At 39.7% G+C, this 27,804-nt stretch overlaps 1 protein-coding gene across 1 annotated transcript in view; it reads left to right on the forward strand.

Annotated features, from left to right (window-relative positions):
• GIPR (gastric inhibitory polypeptide receptor) overlaps positions 1-27,804 on the forward strand; it is a 218,381-nt gene that overhangs the window by 134,289 nt on the left and 56,288 nt on the right. Inside the window, exon 11 of the mRNA XM_053689754.1 lies at positions 13,230-13,368. Within this exon, the coding sequence (XP_053545729.1) occupies positions 13,230-13,368 (139 nt within the window). The remainder of the gene's footprint in view (positions 1-13,229; positions 13,369-27,804) is intronic.

Consider the following 27,804-nt stretch of genomic DNA (forward strand, 5'->3'; position numbering starts at 1 on the left):
CATCTCATATACAACTAGCAGTAAAGCACAACATCTCATATACACCTAGCAGTAAAGCACAACATCTCATATACACCTAGCAGTAAAGCACAGCATCTCATATATACCTAGCAGTAAAGCACAACATCTCATATACACCTAGCAGTAAAGCACAGCATCTCATATACACCTAGCAGTAAAGCACAGCATCTCATATACACCTAGCAGTAAAGCACAACATCTCATATACACCTAGCAGTAAAACACAGCATCTCATATACACCTAGCAGTAAAGCACAACATCTCATATACACCTAGCAGTAAAGCACAACATCTCATATACACCTAGCAGTAAAGCACATCTCATATACACCTAGCACTAAAGCACAGCATCTCATATACACCTAGCAGTAAAGCACATCTCATATACACCTAGCAGTAAAGCACAACATCTCATATACACCTAGCAGTAAAGCACAGCATCTCATATACACCTAGCAGTAAAGCACAACATCTCATATACACCTAGCAGTAAAGCACAACATCTCATATACACCTAGCAGTAAAGCACAGCATCTCATATACACCTAGCAGTAAAGCACAGCGTCTCATATACACCTAGCAGTAAAGCACAGCATCTCATATACACCTAGCAGTAAAGCACAGCATCTCATATACACCTAGCAATAAAGCACAGCATCTCATATACACCTAGCAGTAAAGCACAGCGTCTCATATACACCTAGCAGTAAAGCACAACATCTCATATACACCTAGCAGTAAAGCACAGCATCTCATATACACCTAGCAGTAAAGCACAGCATCTCATATACACCTAGCAGTAAAGCACAGCGTCTCATATACACCTAGCAGTAAAGCACAGCATCTCATATACACCTAGCAGTAAAGCACAGCGTCTCATATACACCTAGCAGTAAAGCACAGCATCTCATATACACCTAGCAGTAAAGCACAGCATCTCATATACACCCAGCAGTAAAGCACAGCATCTCATATACACCCAGCAGTAAAGCAGATCATCTCATATACACCTAGCAGTAAAGCACAGCATCTCATATACACCTAGCAGTAAAGCACAGCATCTCATATACACCTAGCAGTAAAGCACAACATCTCATATACACCTAGCAGTAAAGCACAGCATCTCATATACACCTAGCAGTAAAGCACAGCATCTCATATACACCTAGCAGTAAAGCAGATCATCTCATATACACCTAGCAGTAAAGCACAGCATCTCATATACACCTAGCAGTAAAGAACAGCATCTCATATACACCTAGCAGTAAAGCACAACATCTCTTATACACCTAGCAGTAAAGCACAGCATCTCATATACACCTAGCAGTAAAGCACAGCATCTCATATACACCTAGCAGTAAAGCACAGCATCTCATATACACCTAGCAGTAAAGCACAGCATCTCATATACACCTAGCAATAAAGCACAGCATCTCATATACACCTAGCAGTAAAGCACAACATCTCATATACACCTAGCAGTAAAGCACAACATCTCATATACACCTAGCAGTAAAGCACAGCATCTCATATACACCTAGCAGTAAAGCACAGCGTCTCATATACACCTAGCAGTAAAGCACATCTCATATACACCTAGCAGTAAAGCACAGCATCTCATATACACCTAGCAGTAAAGCACAGCATCTCATATACACCTAGCAGTAAAGCACAACATCTCATATACACCTAGCAGTAAAGCACAACATCTCATATACACCTAGCAGTAAAGCACAACATCTCATATACACCTAGCAATAAAGCACAACATCTCATATACACCTAGCAGTAAAGCACAGCATCTCATATACACCTAGCAGTAAAGCACAGCATCTCATATACACCTAGCAGTAAAGCACAACGTCTCATATACACCTAGCAGTAAAGCACAACATCTCATATACACCTAGCAGTAAAGCACAGCATCTCATATACACCTAGCAGTAAAGCACAGCATCTCATATACACCTAGCATTAAAGCACAGCATCTCATATACACCTAGCAGTAAAGCACAGCATCTCATATACACCTAGCAGTAAAGCACAGCATCTCATATACACCTAGCAATAAAGCACAGCATCTCATATACACCTAGCGGTAAAGCACAACATCTCATATACACCTAGCAGTAAAGCACAGCATCTCATATACACCTAGCAGTAAAGCACAACATCTCATATACACCTAGCAGTAAAGCACAGCATCTCATATACACCTAGCAGTAAAGCACAGCATCTCATATACACCTAGCAGTAAAGCACAACATCTCATATACACCTAGCAATAAAGCACAGCATCTCATATACACCTAGCAGTAAAGCACAACATCTCATATACACCTAGCAGTAAAGCACAGCATCTCATATACACCTAGCAATAAAGCACAACATCTCATATACACCTAGCAGTAAAGCACAACATCTCATATACACCTAGCAGTAAAGCACAGCATCTCATATACACCCAGCAGTAAAGCACCGCATCTCATATACACCTAGCAGTAAAGCACAGCATCTCATATACACCTAGCAGTAAAGCACAGCATCTCATATACACCTAGCAGTAAAGCACAACATCTCATATACACCTAGCAGTAAAGCACAACATCTCATATACACCTAGCAGTAAAGCACAGCGTCTCATATACACCTAGCAGTAAAGCACAGCATATCATATACACCTAGCAGTAAAGCACAGCATCTCATATACACCTAGCAGTAAAGCACAACATCTCATATACACCTAGCAGTAAAGCACAGCATCTCATATACACCTAGCAGTAAAGCACAACATCTCATATACACCTAGCAGTAAAGCACAGCGTCTCATATACAGCTAGCAGTAAAGCACAGCATCTCATATACACCTAGCAGTAAAGCACAGCATCTCATATACACCTAACAGTAAAGCACAGCATCTCATATACACCTAACAGTAAAGCACAACATCTCATATACACCTAGCAGTAAAGCAGATCATCTCATATACACCTAGCAGTAAAGCACAACATCTCATATACACCTAGCAGTAAAGCACAGCATCTCATATACACCTAGCAGTAAAGCACAGCATCTCATATACACCTAGCAGTAAAGCACAACATCTCATATACACCTAGCAGTAAAGCACAACATCTCATATACACCTAGCAGTAAAGCACAGCATCTCATATACACCTAACAGTAAAGCACAGCATCTCATATACACCTAGCAGTAAAGCACAACATCTCATATACACCTAGCAGTAAAGCACAGCATCTCATATACACCTAGCAGTAAAGCACAACATATCATATACACCTAGCAGTAAAGCACAGCATCTCATATACACCTAGCAGTAAAGCACAGCGTCTCATATACACCTAGCAGTAAAGCACAGCATCTCATATACACCTAGCAGTAAAGCACAGCATCTCATATACACCTAGCAATAAAGCACAACATCTCATATACACCTAGCAGTAAAGCACAGCATCTCATATACACCTAGCAGTAAAGCAATGCCTCTCATATACACCTAGCAGTAAAGCAGATCATCTCATATACACCTAGCAGTAAAGCACAACATCTCATATACACCTAGCAGTAAAGCACAGCATCTCATATACACCTAGCAGTAAAGCACAGCATCTCATATACACCTAGCAGTAAAGCACAGCATCTCATATACACCTAGCAGTAAAGCACAGCATCTCATATACACCTAGCAGTAAAGCACAGCATCTCATATACACCTAGCAGTAAAGCACAGCATCTCATATACACCCAGCAGTAAAGCACAGCATCTCATATACACCTAGCAGTAAAGCACAGCATCTCATATACACCTAGCAGTAAAGCACAGCATCTCATATACACCTAGCAGTAAAGCACAGCATCTCATATACACCCAGCAGTAAAGCACAGCATCTCATATACACCTAGCAGTAAAGCACAGCATCTCATATACACCTAGCAGTAAAGCACAACATCTCATATACACCTAGCAGTAAAGCACAGCATCTCATATACACCTAGCAGTAAAGCACAACATCTCATATACACCTAGCAGTAAAGCACAGCATCTCATATACACCTAGCAGTAAAGCACAGCGTCTCATATACACCTAGCAGTAAAGCACAGCATCTCATATACACCTAGCAGTAAAGCACAACATCTCATATACACCTAGCAGTAAAGCACAACATCTCATATACACCTAGCAGTAAAGCACAGCATCTCATATACACCTAGCAGTAAAGCACAGCATCTCATATACACCTAGCAGTAAAGCACAGTATCTCATATACACCTAGCAATAAAGCACAGCATCTTATATACACCTAGCAGTAAAGCACAGCATCTCAAATACACTTAGCAGTAAAGCACAACATCTCATATACACCTAGCAGTAAAGCACAGCATCTCATATACACCTAGCAGTAAAGCACAGCATCTCATATACACCTAGCAGTAAAGCACAGTATCTCATATACACCTAGCAATAAAGCACAGCATCTCATATACACCTAGCAGTAAAGCACAGCATCTCATATACACCTAGCAGTAAAGCACAGCATCTCATATACACCTAGCAGTAAATCACAGCATCTCATATACACCTAGCAGTAAAGGACAACATCTCATATACACCTAGCAGTAAAGCACAACATCTCATATACACCTAGCAGTAAAGCACAACATCTTATATACACCTAGCAGTAAAGCACAGCATCTCATATACACCTAGCAGTAAAGCACAACATCTCATATACACCTAGCAGTAAAGCACAGCATCTCATATACACCTAGCAGTAAAGCACAGCATCTCATATACACCTAGCAGTAAAGCACAGCATCTCATATACACCTAGCAGTAAAGCACAACATCTCATATACACCTAGCAGTAAAGCACAGCATCTCATATACACCTAGCAGTAAAGCACGACATCTCATATACACCTAGCAGTAAAGCACAACATCTCATATACACCTAGCAGTAAAGCACAACATCTCATATACACCTAGCAGTAAAGCACAGCATCTCATATACACCTAGCAGTAAAGCACAACATCTCATATACACCTAGCAGTAAAGCACAACATCTCATATACACCTAGCAGTAAAGCACAACATCTCATATACACCTAGCAGTAAAGCACAGCATCTCATATACACCTAGCAGTAAAGCACAGCATCTCATATACACCTAGCAGTAAAGCACAGCATCTCATATACACCTAGCAGTAAAGCACAGCATCTCATATACACCTAGCAGTAAAGCACAGCATCTCATATACACCTAGCAGTAAAGCACAACATCTCATATACACCTAGCAGTAAAGCACAACATCTTATATACACCTAGCAGTAAAGCACAGCATCTCATATACACCTAGCAGTAAAGCACAACATCTCATATACACCTAGCAGTAAAGCACAGCATCTCATATACACCTAGCAGTAAAGCACAACATCTCATATACACCTAGCAGTAAAGCACAGCATCTCATATACACCTAGAAGTAAAGCACAGCATCTCATATACACCTAGCAGTAAAGCACAGCATCTCATATACACCTAACAGTAAAGCACAGCATCTCATATACACCTAGCAGTAAAGAACAGCATCTCATATACACCTAGCAGTAAAGCACAGCATCTCATATACACCTAGCAGTAAAGCACAGCGTCTCATATACACCTAGCAGTAAAGCACAGCATCTCATATACACCTAACAGTAAAGCACAGCATCTCATATACACCTAGCAGTAAAGCACAGCATCTCATATACACCTAGCAGTAAAGCACAGCATCTCATATACACCTAGCAGTAAAGCACAGCATCTCATATACACCTAGCAGTAAAGCACAGCGTCTCATATACACCTAGCAGTAAAGCACAGCGTCTCATATACACCTAGCAGTAAAGCACAGCATCTCATATACACCTAGCAGTAAAGCACAACATCTCATATACACCTAGCAGTAAAGCACAGCATCTCATATACACCTAGCAGTAAAGCACAGCATCTCATATACACCTAGCAGTAAAGCACAACATCTCATATACACCTAGCAGTAAAGCACAGCATCTCATATACACCTAGCAGTAAAGCACAGCATCTCATATACACCTAGCAGTAAAGCACAGCATCTCATATACACCTAGCAGTAAAGCACAGCATCTCATATACACCTAGCAGTAAAGCACAGCATCTCATATACACCTAGCAGTAAAGCACAGCATCTCATATACACCTAGCAGTAAAGCACAGCATCTCATATACACCTAGCAGTAAAGCACAGCATCTCATATACACCCAGCAGTAAAGCACAGCATCTCATATACACCCAGCAGTAAAGCAGATCATCTCATATACACCTAGCAGTAAAGCACAGCGTCTCATATACACCTAGCAGTAAAGCACAGCATATCATATACACCTAGCAGTAAAGCACAACATCTCATATACACCTAGCAGTAAAGCACAACATCTCATATACACCTAGCAGTAAAGCACAGCATCTCATATACACCTAGCAGTAAAGCACAACATCTCATATACACCTAGCAGTAAAGCACAACATCTCATATACACCTAGCAGTAAAGCACAACATCTCATATACACCTAACAGTAAAGCACAGCATCTCATATACACCTAGCAGTAAAGCACAACATCTCATATACACCTAGCAGTAAAGCACAACATCTCATATACACCTAGCAGTAAAGCACAGCATTTCATATACACCTAGCAGTAAAGCACAGCATCTCATATACACCTAGCAGTAAAGCAGATCATCTCATATACACCTAGCAATAAAGCACAACATCTCATATACACCTAGCAATAAAGCACAACATCTCATATACACCTAGCAGTAAAGCAGATCATCTCATATACACCTAGCAGTAAAGCACAGCATCTCATATACACCTAGCAGTAAAGCACAGCATCTCATATACACCTAGCAGTAAAGCACAACATCTCATATACACCTAGCTGTAAAGCACATCTCATATACACCTAGCAGTAAAGCACAGCATCTCATATACACCTAGCAGTAAAGCACAACATCTCATATACACCTAGCAGTAAAGCACAGCATCTCATATACACCTAGCAGTAAAGCACAACATCTCATATACACCTAGCAGTAAAACACAGCATCTCATATACACCTAGCAGTAAAGCACAGCATCTCATATACACCTAGCAGTAAAGAACAACATCTCATATACACCTAGCAGTAAAGCACAGCAACTCATATACACCTAGCAGTAAAGCACAGCATCTCATATACACCTAGCAGTAAAGCACAGCGTCTCATATACACCTAGCAGTAAAACACAGCATCTCATATACACCTAGCAGTAAAACACAGCATCTCATATACACCTAGCAGTAAAGCACAGCATCTCATATACACCTAGCAGTAAAGCACAACATCTCATATACACCTAGCAGTAAAGCACAGCATCTCATATACACCTAGCAGTAAAGCACAGCATCTCATATACACCTAGCAGTAAAGCACAACATCTCATATACGCCTAGCAGTAAAGCACAACATCTCATATACACCTAGCAGTAAAGCACAGCATCTCATATACACCTAGCAGTAAAGCACAACATCTCATATACACCTAGCAGTAAAGCACAACATCTCATATACACCTAGCAGTAAAGCACAGCATCTCATATACACCTAGCAGTAAAGCACAACATCTCATATACACCTAGCAGTAAAGCACAGCAACTCATATACACCTAGCAGGAAAGCACAGCATCTCATATACACCTAGCAGTAAAGCACAGCGTCTCATATACACCTAGCAGTAAAACACAGCATCTCATATACACCTAGCAGTAAAACACAGCATCTCATATACACCTAGCAGTAAAGCACAGCATCTCATATACACCTAGCAGTAAAGCACAGCATCTCATATACACCTAGCAGTAAAGCACAGCATCTCATATACACCTAGCAGTAAAGCACAGCATCTCATATACACCTAGCAGTAAAGCACAACATCTGATATACACCTAGCAGTAAAGCACAACATCTCATATACACCTAGTAGTAAAGCACAGCATCTCATATACACCTAGCAGTAAAGCACAGCATCTCATATACACCTAGCAATAAAGCACAGCATCTCATATACACCTAGCAGTAAAGCACAGCATCTCATATACAACTAGCAGTAAAGCACAGCATCTCATATACACCTAGCAGTAAAGCACAGCATCTCATATACACCTAACAGTAAAGCACAGCATCTCATATACACCTAGCAGTAAAGAACAGCATCTCATATACACCTAGCAGTAAAGCACAACATCTCATATACACCTAGCAGTAAAGCACAGCATCTCATATACACCTAGCAGTAAAGCACAGCGTCTCATATACACCTAGCAGTAAAGCACAGCATCTCATATACACCTAGCAGTAAAGCACAACATCTCATATACACCTAGCAGTAAAGCACAACATCTCATATACACCTAGCAGTAAAACACAACATCTCATATACACCTAGCAGTAAAGCACAACATCTCATATACACCTAGCAGTAAAGCACAACATCTCATATACACCTAGCAGTAAAGCACATCTCATATACACCTAGCACTAAAGCACAGCATCTCATATACACCTAGCAGTAAATGACAACATCTCATATACACCTAGCAGTAAAGCACAACATCTCATATACACCTAGCAGTAAAGCACAGCATCTCATATACACCTAGCAGTAAAGCACAGCATCTCATATACACCTAGCAGTAAAGCACAGCATCTCATATACACCTAGCAGTAAATCACAGCATCTCATATACACCTAGCAGTAAAGGACAACATCTCATATACACCTAGCAGTAAATCACAGCATCTCATATACACCTAGCAGTAAAGGACAACATCTCATATACACCTAGCAGTAAAGCACATCTCATATACACCTAGCAGTAAAGCACAACATCTCATATACACCTAGCAATAAAGCACAACATCTCATATACACCTAGCAGTAAAGCACAGCATCTCATATACACCTAGCAGTAAAGCACAGCATCTCATATACACCTAGCAGTAAAGCACAACATCTCATATACACCTAGCAGTAAAGCACAACATCTCATATACACCTAGCAGTAAAGCACAACATCTCATATACACCTAGCAGTAAAGCACAACATCTCATATACACCTAGCAGTAAAGCACAACATCTCATATACACCTAGCAGTAAAGCACAGCATCTCATATACACCTAGCAGTAAAGCACAGCATCTCATATACACCTAGCAGTAAAGCACAACATCTCATATACACCTAGCAGTAAAGCACAACATCTCATATAAACCTAGCAGTAAAGCAGAGCGTCTCATATACACCTAGCAGTAAAGCACAACATCTCATATACACCTAGCAGTAAAGCACAGCATCTCATATACACCTAGCAATAAAGCACAGCATCTCATATACACCTAGCAGTAAAGCACAACATCTCATATACACCTAGCAGTAAAGCACAGCATCTCATATACACCTAGCAGTAAAGCACAACATCTCATATACACCTAGCAGTAAAGCACAGCATCTCATATACACCTAGAAGTAAAGCACAGCATCTCATATACACCTAGCAGTAAAGCACAGCATCTCATATACACCTAACAGTAAAGCACAGCATCTCATATACACCTAGCAGTAAAGAACAGCATCTCATATACACCTAGCAGTAAAGCACAGCATCTCATATACACCTAGCAGTAAAGCACAGCGTCTCATATACACCTAGCAGTAAAGCACAGCATCTCATATACACCTAACAGTAAAGCACAGCATCTCATATACACCTAGCAGTAAAGCACAGCATCTCATATACACCTAGCAGTAAAGCACAGCATCTCATATACACCTAGCAGTAAAGCACAGCATCTCATATACACCTAGCAGTAAAGCACAGCGTCTCATATACACCTAGCAGTAAAGCACAGCGTCTCATATACACCTAGCAGTAAAGCACAGCATCTCATATACACCTAGCAGTAAAGCACAGCATCTCATATACACCTAGCAGTAAAGCACAGCATCTCATATACACCTAGCAGTAAAGCACAACATCTCATATACACCTAGCAGTAAAGCACCGCATCTCATATACACCTAGCAATAAAGCACAGCATCTCATATACACCTAACAGTAAAGCACAGCATCTCATATACACCTAGCAGTAAAGCACAACATCTCATATACACCTAGCAGTAAAGCACAGCATCTCATATACACCTAGCAGTAAAGCACAGCATCTCATATACACCTAGCAGTAAAGCACAGCATCTCATATACACCTAGCAGTAAAGCACAGCATCTCATATACACCTAGCAGTAAAGCACAACATCTCATATACACCTAGCAGTAAAGCACAGCATCTCATATACACCTAGCAGTAAAGCACATCTCATATACACCTAGCAGTAAAGCACATCTCATATACACCTAGCAGTAAAGCACAACATCTCATATACACCTAGCAGTAAAGCACAACATCTCATATACACCTAGCAGTAAAGCACAGCATCTCATATACACCTAGCAGTAAAGCACAGCATCTCATATACACCTAGCAGTAAAGCACAACATCTCATATACACCTAGCAGTAAAGCAGATCATCTCATATACACCTTGCAGTAAAGCACAGCATCTCATATACACCTAGCAGTAAAGCACAGCGTCTCATATACACCTAGCAATAAAGCACAGCAACTCATATACACCTAGCAGTAAAACACAGCATCTCATATACAACTAGCAGTAAAGCACAGCATCTCATATACACCTAGCAGTAAAGCACAGCATCTCATATACACCTAGCAATAAAGCACAACATCTCATATACACCTAACAGTAAAGCACAACGTCTCATATACACCTAGCAGTAAAGCACAGCATCTCATATACACCTAGCAATAAAGCACAGCATCTCATATACACCTAGCAGTAAAGCACAGCATCTCATATACACCTAGCAGTAAAGCACAGCGTCTCATATACACCTAGCAGTAAAGCACAGCATCTCATATACACCTAGCAATAAAGCACAGCATCTCATATACACCTAGCAGTAAAGCACAGCATCTCATATACACCTAGCAGTAAAGCACAACATCTCATATACACCTAGCAGTAAAGCACAACATCTCATATACACCTAACAGTAAAGCACAACGTCTCATATACACCTAGCAGTAAAGCACAGCATCTCATATACACCTAGCAATAAAGCACAGCATCTCATATACACCTAGCAGTAAAGCACAGCATCTCATATACACCTAGCAGTAAAGCACAGCGTCTCATATACACCTAGCAGTAAAGCACAGCGTCTCATATACACCTAGCAGTAAAGCACAACATCTCATATACACCTAGCAGTAAAGCACAACGTCTCATATACACCTAGCAGTAAAGCACCACATCTCATATACACCTAGCAGTAAAGCACAGCATCTCATATACACCTAGCAGTAAAGCACAGCATCTCATATACACCTAGCAGTAAAGCACAGCATCTCATATACACCTAGCAGTAAAGCACAACATCTCATATACACCTAGCAGTAAAACACAACATCTCATATACACCTAGCAGTAAAGCACAGCATCTCATATACACCTAGCAGTAAAGCACAGCATCTCATATACACCTAGCAATAAAGCACAACATCTCATATACACCTAGCAGTAAAGCACAACATCTCATATACACCTAGCAGTAAAGCACAGCATCTCATATACACCTAACAGTAAAGCACAGCATCTCATATACACCTAGCAGTAAAGCAAAACATCTCATATACACCTAGCAGTAAAGCACAGCATCTCATATACACCTAGCAGTAAAGCACAGCATCTCATATACACCTAGCAGTAAAGCACAACATCTCATATACACCTAGCAATAAAGCACAGCATCTCATATACACCTAGCAGTAAAGCACAGCATCTCATATACACCTAGCAGTAAAGCACAACATCTCATATACACCTAGCAATAAAGCACAACATCTCATATACACCTAGCAGTAAAGCACAGCGTCTCATATACACCTAGCAGTAAAGCACAGCATCTCATATACACCTAACAGTAAAGCACAACGTCTCATATACACCTAGCAGTAAAGCACAGCATCTCATATACACCTAGCAATAAAGCACAACATCTCATATACACCTAGCAGTAAAGCAGAGCATCTCATATACACCTAGCAGTAAAGCAGAGCATCTCATATACACCTAGCAGTAAAGCACAGCATATCATATACACCTAGCAGTAAAGCACAGCATCTCATATACAACTAGCAGTAAAGCACAGCATCTCATATACACCTAGCAGTAAAGCACAGCATCTCATATACACCTAGCAGTAAAGCACAGCATCTCATATACACCTAGCAGTAAAGCACAACATCTCATATACAACTAGCAGTAAAGCACAGCATCTCATATACACCTAGCAGTAAAGCACAGCATCTCATATACACCTAGCAGTAAAGCAGAGCATCTCATATACACCTAGCAGTAAAGCACAGCATCTCATATACACCTAGCAGTAAAGCACAGCATCTCATATACACCTAGCAGTAAAGCACAGCATCTCATATACACCTAGCAGTAAAACACAACATCTCATGTACACCTAGCAGTAAAGCACAGCATCTCATATACACCTAGCAGTAAAACACAACATCTCATATACACCTAGCAGTAAAGCACAGCATCTCATATACACCTAGCAGTAAAGCACAGCGTCTCATATACACCTAGCAGTAAAGCACAGCATCTCATATACACCTAGCAGTAAAGCACAGCATCTCATATACACCTAGCAGTAAAGCAAAGCATCTCATATACACCTAGCAGTAAAGCACAGCATCTCATATACACCTAGCAGTAAAGCACAGCATCTCATATACACCTAGCAGTAAAGCACAGCATCTCATATACACCTAGCAGTAAAGCACAACATCTCATATACACCTAGCAGTAAAGCACAACATCTCATATACACCTAGCAGTAAAGCACAGCATCTCATATACACCTAGCAGTAAAGCACAACGTCTCATATACACCTAGCAGTAAAGCACAGCAACTCATATACACCTAGCAGTAAAGCAGAGCGTCTCACCCTCACAGACTAGCTAAGTCTACTCTCACCCTGATCCCACTGCTGGGGGTGCACGCCGCTGTATTCAGCCTGATCCCAGAGGAGAGCACAAGCGGAGGAATAAGACACACGCGGCTGGGAGCTGAGATACTACTAAGTTCCATTCAGGTAGGAAACACTTTATATTACTGTGTGTGACAGATAGTGATGTATAGTGTGTGACAGATAGTGATGTATAGTATGTGACAGATAGTGATGTATAGTATGTTACAGATAGTGATGTATAGTGTGTGACAGATAGTGATGTATAGTATGTGACAGATAGTGATGTATAGTATGTTACAGATAGTGATGTATAGTGTATGACAGATAGTGATGTATAGTATGTTACAGATAGTGATGTATAGTGTGTGACAGATAGTGATGTATAGTGTGTGACAGATAGTGATGTATAGTGTGTGACAGATAGTGATGTATAGTATGTGACAGATAGTGATGTATAGTGTGTGACAGATAGTGCTGTATAGTGTGTGACAGATAGTGATGTATAGTATGTGACAGATAGTGATGTATAGTGTGTGACAGATAGTGATGTATAGTGTGTGACAGATAGTGATGTATAGTGTGTGACAGATAGTGATGTATAGTATGTGACAGATAGTGATGTATAGTGTGTGACAGATAGTGCTGTATAGTGTGTGACAGATAGTGCTGTATAGTGTGTGACAGATAGTGATGTATAGTGTGTGACAGATAGTGATGTATAGTGTGTGACAGATAGTGCTGTATAGTATGTGACAGATAGTGATGTATAGTGTGTGACAGATAGTGATGTATAGTATGTGACAGATAGTGATGTATAGTGTGTGACAGATAGTGCTGTATAGTGTGTGACAGATAGTGATGTATAGTATGTGACAGATAGTGATGTATTGTGTGTGACAGATAGTGCTGTATAGTGTGTGACAGATAGTGATGTATAGTGTGTGACAGATAGTGATGTATAGTCTGTGACAGATAGTGATGTATACTGCATGACAGATAGTGCTGTATAGTATGTGACAGATAGTGATGTATAGTTTGTGACAGATAGTGCTGTATAGTGTGTGACAGATAGTGCTGTATAGTGTGTGACAGATAGTGATGTATAGTTTGTGACAGATAGTGCTGTATAGTGTGTGACAGAGAGTGATGTATAGTGTGTGACAGATAGTGCTGTATAGTATGTGACAGATAGTGATGTATAGTTTGTGACAGATAGTGATGTATAGTGTGTGACAGATAGTGATATATAGTGTGTGACAGATAGTGCTGTATAGTGTGTGACAGATAGTGATGTATAGTGTGTGACAGATAGTGATGTATAGTGTGTGACAGATAGTGATGTATAGTGTGTGACAGATAGTGATATATAGTGTGTGACAGATAGTGCTGTATAGTGTGTGACAGATAGTGATGTATAGTGTGTGACAGATAGTGATGTATACTGCATGACAGATAGTGATGTATAGTGTGTGACAGATAGTGATGTATAGTGTGTGACAGATAGTGCTGTATAGTGTGTGACAGATAGTGATGTATAGTGTGTGACAGATAGTGATGTATAGTGTGTGACAGATAGTGGTGTATAGTGTGTGACAGATAGTGCTGTATAGTATGTGACAGATAGTGATGTATAGTATGTGACAGATAGTGATGTATAGTGTGTGACAGATAGTGATGTATAGTGTGTGACATATAGTGATGTATAGTGTGTGACAGATAGTGATGTATAGTGTGTGACAGATAGTGATGTATAGTGTGTGACAGATAGTGCTGTATAGTGTGTGACAGATAGTGCTGTATAGTGTGTGACAGATAGTGCTGTATAGTATGGGACATATAGTGATGTATAGTGTGTGACAGATAGTGATGTATAGTGTGTGACAGATAGTGCTGTATAGTGTGTGACAGATAGTGCTGTATAGTATGTGACATATAGTGATGTATAGTGTGTGACAGATAGTGATGTATAGTGTGTGACAGATAGTGCTGTATAGTGTGTGACAGATAGTGATGTATAGTATGTGACAGATAGTGCTGTATAGTATTTGACAGATAGTGATGTATAGTGTGTGACAGATAGTGCTGTATAGTGTGTGACAGATAGTGATGTATAGTGTGTGACAGATAGTGCTGTATAGTGTGTGACAGATAGTGATGTATAGTGTGTGACAGATAGTGCTGTATAGTGTGTGACAGATAGTGATGTATATTGTGTGACAGATAGTGATGTATAGTGTGTGACAGATAGTGATGTATAGTGTGTGACAGATAGTGATGTATAGTGTGTGACAGATAGTGATGTATAGTGTGTGACAGATAGTGATGTATAGTGTGTGACAGATAGTGATGTATAGTGTGTGACAGATAGTGATGTATAGCGTGTGACAGATAGTGCTGTATAGTGTGTGACAGATAGTGATGTATAGTGTGTGACAGATAGTGACGTATAGTGTGTGACAGATAGTGCTGTATAGTGTGTGACAGATAGTGATGTATAGTGTGTGACAGATAGTGATGTATAGTGTGTGACAGTGATGTATAGTGTGTGACAGATAGTGATGTATAGTGTGTGACAGATAGTGATGTATAGTGTGTGACAGATAGTGATGTATAGTGTGTGACAGTGATGTATAGTATGTTACAGATAGTGATGTATAGTGTGTGACAGATAGTGATGTATAGTATGTAACAGATAGTGATGTATAGTGTGTGACAGATAGTGATGTATAGTGTGTGACAGATAGTGATGTATAGTATGTAACAGATAGTGATGTATAGTGTGTGACAGATAGTGCTGTATAGTGTGTGACAGATAGTGATGTATAGTGTGTGACAGATAGTGATGTATAGTGTGTGACAGATAGTGATGTATAGTATGTGACAGATAGTGATGTATAGTGTGTGACAGATAGTGATGTATAGTGTGTGACAGATAGTGATGTATAGTATGTGACAGATAGTGATGTATAGTGTGTGACAGATAGTGATGTATAGTGTGTGACAGTGATGTATAGTGTGTGACAGATAGTGATGTATAGTGTGTGACAGTGATGTATAGTATGTTACAGATAGTGATGTATAGTGTGTGACAGATAGTGCTGTATAGTGTGTGACAGATAGTGATGTATAGCGTGTGACAGATAGTGCTGTATAGTATGTGACAGATAGTGATGTATAGTTTGTGACAGATAGTGATGTATTGTGTGTGACAGATAGTGATGTATAGTGTGTGACAGATAGTGATGTATAGTGTGTGACAGATAGTGATGTATAGTGTGTGACAGATAGTGATGTATAGTGTGTGACAGATAGTGATGTATAGCGTGTGACAGATAGTGCTGTATAGTATGTGACAGATAGTGATGTATAGTTTGTGACAGATAGTGATGTATTGTGTGTGACAGATAGTGATGTATTGTGTGTGACAGATAGTGCTGTATAGTATGTGACAGATAGTGATGTATAGTATGTGACAGATAGTGATGTATAGTGTGTGACAGATAGTGATGTATAGTATGTGACAGATAGTGATGTATAGTGTGTGACAGATAGTGATGTATAGTGTGTGACAGTGATGTATAGTGTGTGACAGATAGTGATGTATAGTGTGTGACAGTGATGTATAGTATGTTACAGATAGTGATGTATAGTGTGTGACAGATAGTGATGTATAGTATGTAACAGATAGTGATGTATAGTGTGTGACATATAGCGATGTATAGTGTGTGACAGATTGTGATGTATAGTGTGTGACATATAGTGATGTATAGTGTGTGACAGATAGTGATGTATAGTGTGTGACAGATAGTGATGTATAGTGTGTGACAGATAGTGATGTATAGTGTATGACAGATAGTGATGTATAGTGTGTGACAGATAGTGATGTATAGTATGTAACAGATAGTGATGTATAGTATGTGACAGATAGTGATGTATAGTATGTGACAGATAGTGATGTATAGTGTGTGACAGATAGTGATGTATAGTGTGTGACAGATAGTGATGTATAGTGTGTGACAGATAGTGATGTATAGTGTGTGACATATAGTGATGTATAGTGTGTGACAGATAGTGATGTATAGTATGTGACAGATAGTGATGTATAGTATGTGACAGATAGTGATGTATAGTGTGTGACAGATAGTGATGTATAGTGTGTGACATATAGTGATGTATAGTGTGTGACAGATAGTGATGTATAGTGTGTGACAGATAGTGATGTATAGTATGTGACATATAGTGATGTATAGTGTGTGACAGATAGTGATGTATAGTGTGTGACAGATAGTGATGTATAGTATGTGACAGATAGTGATGTATAGTATGTGACAGATAGTGCTGTATAGTGTGTGACAGATAGTGATAGTGTGACAGATAGTGCTGTATAGTGTGTGACAGATAGTGATGTATAGTGTGTGACAGATAGTGATGTATAGTTTGTGACAGATAGTGATGTATAGTGTGTGACAGATAGTGATGTATAGTATGTGACAGATAGTGATGTATAGTGTGTGACAGATAGTGATGTATAGTATGTGACAGATAGTGATGTATAGTGTGTGACAGATAGTGATGTATAGTGTGTGACAGATAGTGATAGTGTGACAGATAGTGCTGTATAGTGTGTGACAGATAGTGATGTATAGTGTGTGACAGATAGTGATGTATAGTTTGTGACAGATAGTGATGTATAGTGTGTGACAGATAGTGATGTATAGTATGTGACAGATAGTGATGTATAGTGTGTGACAGATAGTGATGTATAGTTTGTGACAGATAGTGATGTATAGTGTGTGACAGATAGTGCTGTATAGTGTGTGACAGATAGTGCTGTATAGTGTGTGACAGATAGTGATGTATAGTGTGTGACAGATAGTGCTGTATAGTGTGTGACAGATAGTGATGTATAGTGTGTGACAGATAGTGATGTATAGTATGTGACAGATAGTGATGTATAGTGTGTGACAGATAGTGATGTATAGTGTGTGACAGATAGTGATGTATAGTTTGTGACAGATAGTGATGTATAGTGTGTGACAGATAGTGATGTATAGTATGTGACAGATAGTGATGTATAGTGTGTGACAGATAGTGATGTATAGTTTGTGACAGATAGTGATGTATAGTGTGTGACAGATAGTGCTGTATAGTGTGTGACAGATAGTGCTGTATAGTGTGTGACAGATAGTGATGTATAGTGTGTGACAGATAGTGCTGTATAGTGTGTGACAGATAGTGATGTATAGTGTGTGACAGATAGTTATGTATAGTGTGTGACAGATAGTGATGTATAGTGTGTTACAGATAGTTGTGTATAGTGTGTGACAGATAGTGATGTATAGTGTGTGACAGATAGTGATGTATAGCGTGTGACAGATAGTGCTGTATAGTGTGTGACAGATAGTGATGTATAGTGTGTGACAGATAGTGACGTATAGTGTGTGACAGATAGTGCTGTATAGTGTGTGACAGATAGTGATGTATAGTGTGTGACAGTGATGTATAGTATGTTACAGATAGTGATGTATAGTGTGTGACAGATAGTGATGTATAGTGTGTGACAGATAGTGATGTATAGTGTGTGACAGATAGTGATGTATAGTGTGTGACAGATAGTGATGTATAGTGTGTGACAGATAGTGATGTATAGCGTGTGACAGATAGTGCTGTATAGTGTGTGACAGATAGTGATGTATAGTGTATGACAGATAGTGATGTATAGTATGTGACAGATAGTGATGTATAGTGTGTTACAGATAGTTGTGTATAGTGTGTGACAGATAGTGATGTATAGTGTGTGACAGATAGTGATGTATAGTGTGTGACAGATAGTGATGTATAAGCCTCTAGTTATGAAGCTCCGTACGTACCTGCCTTCGCCGGCCCCAATACGCTTGCCTAAGCTTTCCTCACATCGCCGCCGCGGACCTGAATACGCTCGCCAAAGTTATCAATAAATCTGTCAAAAAGCCGCGCACCAAGTACGGGGCGATGAACAGCGGACTGTGAAAGTTATCAATCAACAATCTCGCTGCTCTTCGGCTTTTTTACAGCTTTATTGATAACCCTGTCACTAAGCACTCACACTATACTATACTATATTATACCCTATACCAGCGCCCCCGGAACCCCCCGCAACAAAATAAAGTTATTAACCCCTAAACCGCCGCTCCTAGACCCCGCCGCAACTATAATAAATATATTAACAGCTAAACCGCCGCTCCTAGACCCCGCCGCAACTATATTAAATATATTAACCCCTAAACCGCTGCTCCTAGACCGCGCCGCAACTATAATAAATATATTAACCCCTAAACCGCCGCTCCCGGACCCCGCCGCAACTATAATAAATATATTAACCCCCTAAACCGCAGCTCCCGGACCCCGCCGCAACTATAATAAATATATTAACCCCTAAACCGCAGCTCCCGGACCCCGCCACAACTATAATAAATATGTTAACCCCCTAAACCGCCGCTCCTGGACCCCGCCGCCACCTACATAATACCTATTAACCCCTATCCTGCCCCCCCTATACCGCCGCCACCTCACCTATAATAAATGTATTAACCCCTATCCTGCCCCCCCTACACCGCCGCCACTATAATAAAATTATTGACCCCTAATCCTAAGTCTAACACTAACCCTAACATCCCCCTAACTTAAATATTAATTAAATAAATCTAAATAAATATTACTCTTATTAACTAAATTAATCCTATTTAAAACTAAATACTTACCTTTAAAATAAACCCTAATATAGCTACAATATAACTAATATAATTACAATGTAACTATTTTAGGAATTATTTTTATTTTACAGGCAACTTTGTATTTATTTTAACTAGGTACAATAGCTATTAAATAGTTAATAACTATTTAACAGCTACCTAGCTAAAATAATTACAAAATTACCTGTAAAATAAATCCTAACCTGTTACAATTAAACCTAACACTACACTATCATTAAATTAATTAAATAAATTAGCTACCAATACCTACAATTAAATACAATTAAATAAACTAAACTAAAGTACAAAAAAAAACCAACACTAAATTACAGAAAATAAAAAAATATTACAAGAAGTTTAAACTAATTACACCTAATCTAAGCCCCCTAATAAAATAAAATAAAAAAATAATAATAAAAGTCCCTACCCTACATTAAAAAGTAATCAGCTCTTTTACCAGCCCTTAAAAGGGCTTTTTGCGGGGCATGCCCCAAAGTAATCAGCTCTTTTGCCTGTAAAAAAAAATACAACCCCCCCAAACATTAAAACCCACCACACACATAACCCTACTCTAACCCAAATCCCCCTTAAATAAACCTAACACTACCCCCCTTAAGATCGCCCTACCTTGAGTCGTCTTCACCCAGCCGGGCCGAAATCTTCATCCGATGGGGCAGAAGAGGACATCCAGACCGGCAGAAGTCTTCATCCGATGGGGCAGAAGAGGACATCCAGACCGGCAGAAGTCTTCATCCTATCCGGGCAGAAGAGGACATCCGGACCGGCAGACATCTTCATCCAAGCTGCATCTTCTATCTTCATCCATCCGACGAGGAGCTGCTCCATCTTCAAGACCTCCGGTGCGGAACATCCTTCTTGCACGACGGACTACCCGACGAATGGCTGGTCCTTTAAATGAAGTCATCCAAGATGGCGTCCCTCGAATTCCGATTGGCTGATAGGATTCTATCAGCCAATCGGAATTAAGGTAGGAAAAATATGATTGGCTGATGCTATCAGCCAATCAGATTGAAGTTCAATCCGATTGGCTCATTGGATCAGCCAATCGGATTGAACTTCAATCTGATTGGCTGATTGCATCAGCCAATCAGATTTTTCCTACCTTAATTCTGATTGGCTGATAGAATCCCATCAGCCAATCAGAATTCGAGGGACGCCATCTTGGATGACGTCACTTAAAGGAACCTTCATTCGTCGGGTAATCGTCGGTGAAGAAGGATGTTCCGCGCCAGAGGTCTTGAAGATGGAGCCGCTCCTCGTCGGATGGATGAAGATAGAAGATACAGCTTGGATGAAGATGTCTGCCGGTCCGGATGTCCTCTTCTGCCCGGATAGGATGAAGACTTCTGCCGGTCTGGATGTCCTCTTCCGCCCCATCGGATGAAGACTTCTGCCGGTCTGGATGTCCTCTTCTGCCCCATCGGATGAAGATTTCGGCCCGGCTGGGTGAAGACGACTCAAGGTAGGGAGATCTTCAGGGGGGTAGTGTTAGGTTTATTTAAGGGGGATTTGGGTTAGAGTAGGGTTATGTGTGTGGTGGGTTTTAATGTTTGGGGGGGTTGTATTTTTTTTTACAGGCAAAAGAGCTGATTACTTTGGGGCATGCCCCGCAAAAAGCCCTTTTAAGGGCTGGTAAAAGAGCTGATTACTTTTTAATGTAGAATAGGGTAGGGACTTTTATTATTATTTTTTAATTTTATTTTATTAGGGGGCTTAGATTAGGTGTAATTAGTTTAAAATTCTTGTAATATTTTTTTATTTTCTATAATTTAGTGTGTTTTTTTTGTAATTTAGTTTAGTTTATTTAATTGTATTTAATTGTAGGTATTGGCTAGTAATTTATTTAATTAATTTAATGATAGTGTAGTGTTAGGTTTAATTGTAACTTAGGTTAGGATTTATTTTACAGGTAATTTTGTATTTCTTTTAGCTAGGTAGTTATTAAATAGTTAATAACTATTTAATAACTATTGTACCTAGTTAAAATAAATACAAAGTTACCTGTAAAATAAATATAAATCCTAAAATGGCTACAATGTAATTATTAATTATATTGTAGCTATCTTAGGGTTTATTTTACAGGTAAGTATTTAGTTTTAAATAGGAATAATTTATTTAATGATAGTGTAGTGTTAGGTGTAATTGTAACTTAGGTTAGGATTTATTTTACAGGTAAATTTGTCTTTATTTTATCTAGGTAGCTATTAAATAGTTAATAACTATTTAATAGCTATTGTACCTAGTTAAATAAATTTAAATTTCCCTGTAAAATAAAAATAAATCCTAAAATAGCTACAATGTAATTATTAGTTATATTGTAGCTTTATTAGGGTTTATTTTATAGGTAAGTATTTCGTTTTAAATAGGATTAATTTAGTTAATAAGAGTAATTTTTATTTAGATTTATTAAAATAATATTTAAGTTAGGGGGGTGTAAGGGTTAGTGTTAGACTTAGGTTTAGGGGTTAATTAGTTTAATATAGATGGCGGCGGTATAGGGGGGCAGGATAGAGGTTAATAAATTTATTATAGATGGCGATGGTGTAGGGGGGGCAGATTAGGGGTTAATAAGTTTAATATAGGTGGCGGCAGTGTCCGGGAGCGGCGGTTTAGGGGTTAATAAGTTTATTAGAGTGATGATGGAGTCCGGGAGCGGCGGTTTAGGGGTTAACATGTTTATTATAGGTGGCGGCGGTGTAGGGGGGGGCAGATTAGGGGTTAATAGGTATAATGTAGGTGGCGGCGGGGTCCGGGAGAGGCGGTTTAGAGTTTAATATATTTATTATAGTTGCGGAGGGGTCCCGAAGCAGCGGTTTAGGGGGTAATAACTTTATTTAGGTGGCGGCGGTGTAGGGGGGATAGATTAGGGGTGTTTAGACTCGGGGTACATGTTAGGGTGTTAGGTGCAGACATCTCCCATAGGAATCAATGGGATATCGGGCAGCAGCGAACATGAGCTTTTGCTATGGTCAGACTCCCATTGATTCCTATGGGATCCGCCGCCTCCAGGGCGGCGGATTGAAAACCAGGTACGCTGGCCCGGAATAGTGGCGAGCGTACCTGGTAGTAGTTTGATAAATACCAAAAGTAGTCAGATTGTGCCGAACTTGCGTTCGGAACATCTGGAGTGACGTAAGCATCGATCTGTGTCGGACTGAGTCCGGCGGATCAAAGCTTACGTCACAAAATTCTACTTTTGCCGGTGTGTAGGGCTTGATAACTTAGTTGAATCAGCCTCGCCACAAATACGCTGCGGAATTCCAGCGTATTTGAGGTTGACGGCTTGATAACTAGAGGCCAAAGTGTGTGACAGATAGTGCTGTATAGTGTGTGAGAGATAGTGATGATTAGTGTGTGACCATTAGAGGTGTTTAGTGTGTGACCATTAGATGTGTTTAGTGTGTGACCATTAGAGGTGTATAGTGTGTGACCATTAGAGGTGTATAGTGTGTGTGTGACCATAAGAGGTGTATAGTGTGTGACCATTAGAGGTGTATAGTGTGTGTGACCATTAGAGGTGTATAGTGTGTGACCATTAGAGGTGTATAGTGTGTGTGACCATTAGAGGTGTATAGTGTGTGACCATTAGAGGTGTATAATGTGTGACCATTAGAGGTGTATAGTATGTATAGTGTGTGTGACCATTAGAGGTGTATAGTGTGTGTGACCATTAGTGGTGTATAGTGTGTGACCATTAGTGGTGTATAGTGTGTGACCATTAGAGGTGTATAGTGTGTGTGACCATTTGAGGTGTATAGTGTGTGTGACCATTAGAGGTGTATAGTGTGTGTGACCATTAGAGGTGTATATTGTGTGTGACCATTAAAGGTGTATAATGTGTGACCACTAGAGGTGTATAGTGTGTGTGACCATTAGAGGTGTATAGTGTGTGTGTGACCATTAGAGGTGTATAATGTGTGTAACCATTAGAGGTGTATAGTGTGTGTGACCATTAGAGGTGTATAGTGTGTGTGACCATTAGAGGTGTATAGTGTGTGACCATTAGAGGTGTATAGTGTGTGACCATTAGAGGTGTATAGTGTGTGTGTGACCATTAGAGGTGTATAGTCTGTGTGACCATTAGAGGTGTATAGTGTGTGTGTGTGTGACCATTAGAGTTGTATAGTATGTGACCATTAGAGGTGTATAGTGTGTGTGACCATTAGAGGTGTATAGTGTGTGTGACCATTAGGGGTGTATAATGTGTGACAATTAGAGGTGTATAGCGTGTGACCATTAGAGGTGTATAGTGTGTATGACCATTCGAGGTGTATAGTGTGTGACCATTTGAGGTGTATAGTGTGTGTGACCATTAGAGGTGTATAGTGTGTATGACCATTCGAGGTGTATAGTGTGTGACCATTTGAGGTGTATAGTGTGTGTGACCATTAGAGGTGTATAGTGTGTGTGACCATTAGAGGTGTATAGTGTGTGACCATTAGAGGTGTATAGTGTGTATGACCATTAGAGGTGTATAGTGTGTGACCATTTGAGGTGTATAGTGTGTGTGACCATTAGAGGTGTATAATGTGTGTGACCATTAGAGGTGTATAGTGTGTGACCATTAGAGGTGTATAGTGTGTATGACCATTAGAGGTGTATAGTGTGTGACCAACCATTAGAGGTGTATAGTGTGTGTGACCATTAGAGGTGTATATTGTGTGTGACCATTAGAGGTGTATAGTGTGTGACCATTAGAGGTGTAGAGTGTGTGACCATTAGAGGTGTATAGTGTGTGTGACCATTAGAGGTGTATAGTGTGTGTGACCATTAGAGGTGTATAATGTGTGTGTGACCATTAGAGGTGTGTAGTGTGTGTGACCATTAGAGGTGTATAGTGTGTGTGACCATTAGAGGTGTATAATGTGCGTGACCATTAGAGGTGTATAGTGTGTGTGTGACCATTAGAGGTGTATAGTGTGTGTGACCATTAGAGGTTTATAGTGTGTGTGACCATTAGCGGTGTATAGTGTGTGACCATTAGAGGTGTATAGCGTGTGATCATTAGAGGTGTATAGTGTGTATGTAACCATTAGAGGTGACCATTAGAGGTGTATAGTGTGTATGTAACCATTAGAGGTGACCATTAGAGGTGTTTAGTGTGTATGTAACCATTAGAGGTGTATAGTGTGTGTGTAACCGTTAGAGGTGTATAGTGTGCTTGTGACCATTAGAGGTGTATAGTGTGTGTGTAACCATTAGAGGTGTTTAGTGTGTATGTAACCATTAGAGGTGACCATTAGAGGTGTATAGTGTGTATGTAACCATTAGAGGTGTTTAGTGTGTATGTAACCATTAGAGGTGACCATTAGAGGTGTATAGTGTGTATGTAACCATTAGAGGTGACCATTAGAGGTGTATAGTGTGTATGTAACCATTAGAGGTGTATAGTGTGTATGTAACCATTAGAGGTGACCATTAGAGGTGTATACTGTGTGACCATTAGAGGCGTATAGTGTGTATGTGACCATTAGAGGTTTATAGTGTATGTAACCATTAGAGGTGTATAGTGTGTATGTAACCATTAGAGGTGACCATTAGAGGTGTTTAGTGTGTATGTAACCATTAGAGGTGTATAGTGTGTATGTGACTATTAGAGGTGTATACTGTGTGACCATTAGAGGCGTATAGTGTGTATGTGACCATTAGAGGTGTATAGTGTATGTAACCATTAGAGGTGTATAGTGTGTATGTAACCATTAGAGGTGACCATTAGAGGTGTATAGTGTGTATGTAACCGTTAGAGGTGACCATTAGAGGTGTTTAGTGTGTATGTGACCATTAGAGGTGACCATTAGAGGTTTATAGTGTGTATGTAACCATTAGAGGTGACCATTAGAGGTGTTTAGTGTGTATGTGACCATTAGAGGTGTATAGTGTGTATGTAACCATTAGAGGTGTATAGTGTGTGACCATTAGAGGTGTTTAGTGTGTATGTGATCATTAGAGGTTTATAGTGTGTATGTGACCATTAGAGGTGTATAGTGTGTATGTAACCATTAGAGGTGACCATTAGAGGTGTTTAGTGTGTATGTGACCATTAGAGGTTTATAGTGTGTATGTGACCATTAGAGGTTTATAGTGTGTATGTGACCATTAGAGGTGTTTAGTGTGTATGTGACCATTAGAGGTGTATAGTGTGTATGTAACCATTAGAGGTGTTTAGTGTGTATGTGACCATTAGAGGTGTTTAGTGTGTGTGTGACCATTAGAGGTTTATAGTGTGTATGTGATCATTAGAGGTTTATAGTGTGTATGTGACCATTAGAGGTGTATAGTGTGTATGTAACCATTAGAGGTGACCATTAGAGGTGTTTAGTGTGTATGTGACCATTAGAGGTCTATAGTGTGTATGTGACCATTAGAGGTTTATAGTGTGTATGTGACCATTAGAGGTGTATAGTGTGTATGTGACCATTAGAGGTGTATAGTGTATGTAACCATTAGAGGTGTATAGTGTGTATGTAACCATTAGAGGTGACCATTAGAGGTGTATAGTGTGTATGTAACCGTTAGAGGTGACCATTAGAGGTGTTTAGTGTGTATGTGACCATTAGAGGTGACCATTAGAGGTTTATAGTGTGTATGTAACCATTAGAGGTGACCATTAGAGGTGTTTAGTGTGTATGTGACCATTAGAGGTGTATAGTGTGTATGTAACCATTAGAGGTGTATAGTGTGTGACCATTAGAGGTGTTTAGTGTGTATGTGATCATTAGAGGTTTATAGTGTGTATGTGACCATTAGAGGTGTATAGTGTGTATGTAACCATTAGAGGTGACCATTAGAGGTGTTTAGTGTGTATGTGACCATTAGAGGTTTATAGTGTGTATGTGACCATTAGAGGTTTATAGTGTGTATGTGACCATTAGAGGTGTTTAGTGTGTATGTGACCATTAGAGGTGTATAGTGTGTATGTAACCATTAGAGGTGTTTAGTGTGTATGTGACCATTAGAGGTGTTTAGTGTGTATGTGACCATTAGAGGTGTATAGTGTGTATGTGACCATTAGAGGTGACCATTAGAGGTGTTTAGTGTGTATGTGACCATTAGAGGTGTTTAGTGTGTATGTGACCATTAGAGGTGTATAGTGTGTATGTGACCATTAGAGGTGACCATTAGAGGTGTTTAGTGTGTATGTGACCATTAGAGGTGACCATTAGAGGTGTTTAGTGTGTATGTGACCATTAGAGGTTTATAGTGTGTATGTGACCATTAGAGGTTTATAGTGTGTATGTGACCATTAGAGGTGTTTAGTGTGTATGTGACCATTAGAGGTGTATAGTGTGTATGTAACCATTAGAGGTGTTTAGTGTGTATGTGACCATTAGAGGTGTTTAGTGTGTGTGTGACCATTAGAGGTGTATAGTGTGTATGTGACCATTAGAGGTTTATAGTGTGTATGTGATCATTAGAGGTTTATAGTGTGTATGTGACCATTAGAGGTGTATAGTGTGTATGTAACCATTAGAGGTGACCATTAGAGGTGTTTAGTGTGTATGTGACCATTAGAGGTCTATAGTGTGTATGTGACCATTAGAGGTTTATAGTGTGTATGTGACCATTAGAGGTGTATAGTGTGTATGTGATCATTAGAGGTGTATAGTGTGTATGTAACCATTAGAGGTGACCATTAGAGGTGTTTAGTGTGTATGTGACCATTAGAGGTTTATAGTGTGTATGTAACCATTAGAGGTATATAGTGTGTATGTAACCATTAGAGGTGTATAGTGTGTATGTGACCTTTAGATGTTTATAGTGTGTGACCAACCATTAGAGGTGTATAGTGTGTGTGACCATTAGAGGT

The sequence above is a fragment of the Bombina bombina genome, chromosome 7, assembly GCF_027579735.1.
Source record: "Bombina bombina isolate aBomBom1 chromosome 7, aBomBom1.pri, whole genome shotgun sequence".
Taxonomy (NCBI): Eukaryota; Metazoa; Chordata; class Amphibia; order Anura; family Bombinatoridae; genus Bombina; species Bombina bombina.